At 39.6% G+C, this 7,500-nt stretch overlaps 2 protein-coding genes across 2 annotated transcripts in view; both read right to left on the reverse strand.

The window, feature by feature from the left end:
- LOC138004345 (cytochrome b-245 heavy chain-like) overlaps nucleotides 1-6,147 on the reverse strand; it is a 37,613-nt gene extending 31,466 nt beyond the window's left edge. The window contains exons 1-2 of the mRNA XM_068850834.1: nucleotides 6,030-6,147; nucleotides 3,523-3,618 (exon numbers count right to left, since the gene is read on the reverse strand). Coding sequence (XP_068706935.1) covers nucleotides 3,523-3,618; nucleotides 6,030-6,074 — 141 coding nt within the window. The 5' untranslated portion in view covers nucleotides 6,075-6,147. The remainder of the gene's footprint in view (nucleotides 1-3,522; nucleotides 3,619-6,029) is intronic.
- Nucleotides 1-7,500, reverse strand: part of LOC138002436 (leucine-rich repeat and transmembrane domain-containing protein 2-like) — a 255,737-nt gene that overhangs the window by 77,684 nt on the left and 170,553 nt on the right. The gene's annotated exons all lie outside the window — the stretch shown is intronic.

Raw genomic sequence — 7,500 nt, forward strand, 5'->3', positions numbered from 1 at the left:
CAACATGTATTCGCAGTGTCACGTTATAGAAATAATTCTCGTAAGCGGACAGCTCTACTAACGGACGCTTTTTCCAATTCCCGATGGTGTCCGCTTACGAGAGAGTTGATTGTACTGTGATGACGATGATCGTTGTCGATAAGAGTACAGACAACGTTGAACCACGTTCGATTTATTTTTTCCACAATATTCAGCGTCAAAGAAAACATTTATTTCAGAGCGTGACCAAGATCATGACACAAAGAAAGAGGAAGCGTTGTCTACGACTTTTTCGCAACCTGGTTTTATTTCCCAAAATGAGCGTTCCTGATTGGCTATTATAATTGCGTGACACATTGACGCGAGCATGACGCGAGCATGACGCGAGCAGAGTTATCTGCATTCTCATCAACAACGGCAAATTCGAGATTACAAGCAATTGTGGTAAAAATACAGTTTGCAGGTTTGAATTATCCAGAGAATTTATATAATTTGCTGAATAAGACTTGTGACGCTGCTTTTTTGTTGTTCTTTAGGGCCGAAAAAGTAAACGAGTGCCGTGATGAGAAAAGGGTAAACATCATATTCCACATGGTGACAGCGATTGAGTAAAAAAGAGTCTGCATAAGTAACTAAGCGTTGAGGGCGGAACCATTGAGATGATGTTTTTGTCAAATGTTAATAGCAGAGCTCAGGCGCGCAAAGCCCGCCAGCGGACCACCATGGGTAAAACATTTTGGGAAATCCATTGATATGCGACAAATTTTGGTTGTGACGTTGGAGTACCCCCGACCGTACAGATTGTCGGGGTGGAAGTGGGGAGGAAAGACGGCCTCTGGGGACGGGGGTGTTCGGGCAAGTTTCCTTGGCGGGATATCGCATGACCAGCGTTGCATTTCGCAAGCCGCGTTTTTCTGGCGGGAAATCACATTGACTGTCGTTGAAAAAGTCTGAGATCTTCGTCCAAAGACTGTAAAGTCCGGTAAGAATCAGCGTTTGGGTGTTACGAGCACCGAAATGGATCGGCTGTCTTTGAAAAATTACGGATTACGGTGTACGGGTCTGCGAGAGGAAAGTTCGATCGCGTTGTTTGATAAGATCGTAATGGCGCTGCCTTCGGATGTTGACGAAACGAAAGGATGTTTTGCCGCAGAGAATCGTTAAGCCTGGTTTACACTGTGACATAAGCATAAGCATAAGCATAAACATAAGCAGAAGCGAAAGCTGTGCAAACCGGGAGTGACATAAGCATAAGCATAAAAAAAAAACGAATCGTTTCCATTTTCTTATGCTCATGCTTATGCTTAAGTCACGTTTATAACTGTGTAAACCGGGTGCAAAATAAACATAAGCATAAGACCAAGGTGTCTGCTGTTTTTGATAGCAATGGATATTCAAGTTAATAGTGCCTAAGTTGGCGTTGGTCCTTTCCTAACAGGACCTCTTCAGTCTGTTTTCCCGTCTCCGTCGTCTTCTTCTATGAAGCAAAATGAGTAGTAGTAGGAGAAGAATTTCTTCTTTCTGCGTCATTTTGGAAACGTTGCTCGTCCCATTCTCCAGCAACGCGCTTGTTGTGCAACGTAGTTATGGTTTTGCTTATGTTTATACTTATGCTTATGTCGCAGTGTAAACCAGGCGTTACTTGAAGAAGCAGTTCCTCAGGTGAACATGGGAAGAGACTGTAAAGAAACTATCAAGGTACCTTTTGTATCTGCTTAGTAAAGCAACGGCTTTGTGTGAAATGAGTGATTGTTGACTTAACTGTCACCAGATTCGTACTCCTTTTTTTGTCTTTTATATGGACATTTATATCAAATTGCTTAGCTATTTGTCTGTCTTACTACGAAATATATTTGTTACTTGTCGTATTTCTCCGATTTTTCCGAGAAAAGTCGAAGAAAAATTCGCATGTCTTCTTTGATTTCTTTCAAATGTTTCGTATCCAACTTTTTTTGTATCCAACTTCACAACGCGTGCACGTAGTTGGGAATTTCACGCATGCTCAAAACGGCGATCTTGGCGAGTTCCTATTCTGTGACATATGTTGTGCGATTGACAAAATGCGAAACTGTGACATAAGCATAAGCATAAACATAAGCATAAGCGAAAGCTGTGTTAACCGGTTTTCTTGGGTGAAATTTCTTCAAACTTGAGAGTGGTAATAACTGTTTACGTCCTCCATCTGCCAATTCATTCAGAAATTTTGTAAGACACTTTTTTTTAAGTGGAGCTAAAAAGCAAAAATTCGCTAAAAGCGACGAAACTCTTTTGGTAACCCGTTTTTTTTTTGGCCTTCAGAAGATTCCTCTGGACAAATGTTATGTAATGTCAAAGTTTTGGAACTTTTCAGGAAAAGAAATGGAAGAAAATCAAAATAAAAGCAAAATAACACTGTAAACAACGTAACTTTAGATATTTCTAATTCCGGGTAAAACCCCGTTAATTTAACAGTGATGGTTGAAAAGAGTAGTTATGCCTTTTAGAAGTTTATATATTTCGATAGACCCAAGAAAGGTGCGTTTCAGAGCGATGCGAAAATTCCCGTGGACAATGGATACTAGCGCGCGCCAAATGAACAGCGAATGACCATATGGAGCTTGACATTTTCAGTAACCGACCCTGGTTAGACCAATATCAAGCTTGTGTTAAACGCAACAACAACATTCTATTTTTCTTTTCGACCACATGGTCCACATCACGATCGCGCGTGATCACGGGAACCCTCATATCCGCAAACAGAATGGAAAGCGGTGGGTCCAGACCCCATAGTCGCGTAAGCATTATCGGTCAACGAACAAGTTGCGATTTCATTGTTTTGTACCAAACATTTTGATTCGCTGGATCTGAAAATGTTGGAATTTATTGTTTCAGTTCAGCCCTCTGATTGGTTTTCATTATCTGGGTGGCCCAGGTTTGCGTGAACGCGCGGTAAGTGTAATAAAACTGTGATAAGGCAAAAGTTGTTAATCATTTATGCTCATAATCATGTAATCCAAAAGATAGTTACAGGATGCATGTTTGCACTTGATTGAATGATGGCTATGGTTGTGCAGCAAAAAAGAGAAAAAACTATAATTACAATAAAGAAGACTTTGCTGGAGTCCTACCTCGAGTCTTGGCGTTGACATTATTTTATATAACTCTTTAAATGCCAGTAAAGAAATAAATGTGACTACGATGATGGTTGTGGTGATGATGGTGATGACGATGATGATAATGCTGATGCTGATGATGAAGATAGTGATAACGATGACGATAACGATGATGACGACGATGATGATAATGGTGATGATGATGGTTGTGATGACGATGACGATAAAGATGATGATGATGATGATGATGATGATGATGATTGTGATAACGCTGACGATAACGATGATGACGACGATGATGATGATGATGGTTGTGATGACGATGACGATAAAGATGATTACGATGATGATAGCGATAACGATGACGATAATGATGATGAGGATGATGATGACGATGGTCATGGATGAACGAGCTTGCCAACAAACTTAATGAAATCATGTGCTTGCTTACCTTGACAATGACCCTTAAGTAGATGTTTCGTGCGCCCGTGTTCAGTTCAATAAAATTACTGGCAAACAAGTAGATGTTAATAGCCATCCATGCGATCTATAAACAAAAGACACAACTAGTGGAAACTCAAACGTCTGAACAAAACTGACCGCAGGGAGGCGTGATGTAGAGTTGAATAGGCTGGCTTTACCGCGGAATGAGACCAGTAATGAGCTTTTTTTTCCTTTGAACGGACAAATAGCAGGCAAATAAAATGATGGTGATGTAATGTTTAAAAGACGAACGGCAGTGTTTTAGCGGGTTTAACTTGAAAACACGAGGCGAGTGTTTTTAGACCCGATAAAAGACGTTCTGCGAGTTTTTTGAACGGCTTGAAGAAAAAAAAAGCCTTGTTGGAAAAATCCTTTCCAAAATCAACACGATATGTCACAAATTGTTTTTTCCATATTTTCGCACAGTGGCAAAATGCAAGGCTGAACAAACAAGCAGCTAACGAAGAAGCAGGGTTCGACGTGGAACGGGACAAAATCCGAAATCTAGATAGGAACGTTGTTATTAAACATGAAGGCCGAGTCGTTCAATTTTTTGGTTGACAAAATTTGTTGAAGAAGTTTGGAAGGAGGATGAGTATCCGCCCAGACGTTTGTAATGGCTGAAATAATTTCGATGAAAATGATTAGGACCATTTCATAACGATCACAAGTGACCTTCATATAAAGATCGTTTCATTTCAGAATAAGCGATAAATCCATTGCTTGCACATTCAGCCCCGCACTCCCCTGGGTCTGAAATCAAAGCCGCCAGGTATAAAGGTTCATACACGTGACGTTTTGTCGATGTTTTGATAGGCTGATAGGCTCATGAGTTTTGAAGATCATAAAAACGTTTGATCCGTGACAGTGAATAATGAAATATCGTATATTTGAATAATTTAGAATATAGTTAGCATATAATTCGAATAGCTTGATCTATAAATATCTTTTCAAGTATTGCTGTAAGCCTTAAGTCCAATATACGCCCATTCTTTTTTCGCCCAAAGGAAATTCGGAAACTGAAACAAATCACATAAAGGGATGATATATATAGCTATCGATATTTCAGTTTCTTTCCCTCATAGCAAATTCTCCTCCGAAAAAGAAATTCTGCCGTCAGAATGACAGCGATTTAAGAAATTTCTTCGCCTTCAGCGAAGTTCCTATGGAAGATTATTTTGCTGCGAAAAGAAAGGTGATGGGACCTAGGGTTCCCGTAAAATTCATCACCGTGAAATTCTTTCTACCCTAAAGCCCACGAGGACTGACAAAGAATTCAGTTTACCAGTCAATAAAGCTGAAAAAAAGTCATCAAAATCTGAGTCATTTTCAATAAAGACATGCTTTTCAGAAAAATAAGCCTGAAACTTGCTGAAATAGCCATACACACGAAATTTAGAAGATGCATTGTTCTGGCGCCGTTTTCTCCCTGTTCTCTCCCACTCTTGGCCGCGACAAACTGAAGCAAGTTAGCTCAACTCAAGCACGACAGCAGCGCGACGTTAAACAATTCAGCTCCGAAAGTTGACTTAAAATCGACCCAACTGCTTAGCACGGCAGAACCCTGCCGTGCTGCACGGCTGTAACTCTTGGGTTCAAAACGGCATGCTACTGTTGTAGCTTACCAGTAATTTCTGTATTACATGGATTTAAAAAAGTTAGTTCTTTGGATTAATTTACAACTTGATATTATCCCATTTTTTTCGACGGAATTGATTTGACGCATCAATGCTTTAGTCGTGCCACTATTTCGGCCGTACCACTACGGATGAAACGCTGCGAAGCTTTAAAGCCTACATCATTGTCAATTATTTACTTATGTAACAAAACAACACTTTTCATGCGGCTACAGCTTCCAGTGTTTCGTCGAGTAGTAATAATTCTTTTTGTAATTGACCTTTTGAGCTTCTGCATCGAGCAGAAAAATACCAGACAACACAGATGAGGTAAAGCAAGGTACCGACGCAGAGGTCTTCTTTTCACAGTTCATCAGTGACTTTCCACCTTTTTGGAGTGGTTCTTGTAGTCTCTTCATTAGTAACGCACCTCTCTCATCTACCGAAATTATCATGCAAATAATTTCGCATTCAATTTTCATTCGTTCGTTAGAATCGTGATTCGAATGGCTGTTGAATTTTCTTCATAACCTTGTAAATAGTCATCACAAATCCCCGTTTACTGAAAAAGAGATTTCGTTGTCAAATGTCACCGTCAGTGTTAAATTTACCGTACGGTCAGCCAGTCGACTGAAGTCGGTCTAGACAATACAAATTTAATCCAGTTCTGGCCTTCTTTTCCCTTCGGCTGAAAAGAAATCTCAAATCTTAAAAAGGCCGTAAATCCAAACAAAACCCTAAACTGAACCGAACTTGTCACAAATAAGTCGTCAAACGCTGGGGAACTTTAAGTTTTACGTAACCCGTTTACGAGTAAAAAGCACTGTAGGGTTTCTGCAGTCATCAACGTTATACTTACTATAACAATATATCTTGCCAACTCGTTCACTGCGAATTTGGGCATGATAAAACCGTACTCCTGATAAAACTTTGGCGGATCACGAAGCTTAAACGCTGATTTCCTCTGGAACTCCAACCTAGAAAATGAATGTCATGCATCATGTTTCCGGTCTTGTCACGCAATCTCATAAGTAACTACTTTTAGTCCAAAACAGTTGTGAATGTAGAATAAACCTCAATGACAACCGCCTGTATCCCAGATATTACGCAAAAAAAGACACTAACAGTTCAAATGTCTAAAAATAAGTCTTTGCTTAAGATTTAATTGACGTTACAAAGTTCCTTGTTCCTTGTTTTTATTATGAGCAACTCATGCGTTGTTGGCTTTGAATTTTTTTACGAGACGAGAAGAACTTTGAGGCGTTAAAGAAGCGTTGATCCCGATAAGCGCTGAACCATTTCAAATTTAGGGGTCTTTTCATCAAATTAGACTGTTATATTTAACAGTTTAGGAGCAGTGAAACATGTGACCCGGCAAACTGACTAAAGCGGCTCGAGTCTGTCGATTCTCAAATCGTCGTGTTTTTTTGGTTGTAAAGCCGATGATACACGGTTCAACATATTGCAACATTTGTTGCTCAACAAATGTTGAACAATGTTGCACAAACGTATTGAACAGAATAGAACTGGTCTCTATTTTCGTTCAACATCGCTGAACAACATTCAACGTGTTGAATGGCATATTTTAACATTCAACATGACACGACACACATTTGTTGAACAAGAGCTGCAACATTTGTTGATCAACAAATGTTGAAACGTGTCTCGTCGGCTTAATATACACCAGAATGATGTACGAAAGGTGTGTTAAGACAAAACCGGCGGGCTGTATTGACTGTTTCTGTTTCATATCCGACTGCATCATATCCAAACCTGACCTGCCTGAGTGACGTCATTTACCATAAGTGGACTACTAAGTGCCCACGCTCAATGTAAACTGCTCATGGGGCGGGACACCGCTTATCTTCTAGAAATACCAACGTAGCGGGAGGCATTTCAGAAAAATAATTGGAACATTTATACCTTTGCCATACCTTAGTAAAAAAAAATTCAATTCCCATAAAAACAAACTCAGTTACGAAGACCTCGGTACGTTTTCATTTTCAGCGAAAACGAAACTTTTGAGATAAAAATGTCTAAATGCAGGGAGGTTGGTCAACATTTTAATACTTCTAAATGGCCAAGATGTTTTGGGAACCCATTTCAAAGATGTGTTATAAATAATGTACAAGTCTGGGTTACGCACTAAAAACCCCTGGAAAACAGAGTATAAGCACTCATTTTTTTAAACGGTACTCGTATTGTTATATGTACCTATTTCAATTAAATACGTTAAAGATAAAAACACAATGGTTAGCTTTCCTCGTTAATCAAAATGTGATTGGAGTACTCACCTCACGAAAGAATCGAGTGCAAGCAGGGTCTAATTA

Source organism: Montipora foliosa, chromosome 5 (genome assembly GCF_036669935.1).
Source record: "Montipora foliosa isolate CH-2021 chromosome 5, ASM3666993v2, whole genome shotgun sequence".
Classification (NCBI taxonomy): Eukaryota; Metazoa; Cnidaria; class Anthozoa; order Scleractinia; family Acroporidae; genus Montipora; species Montipora foliosa.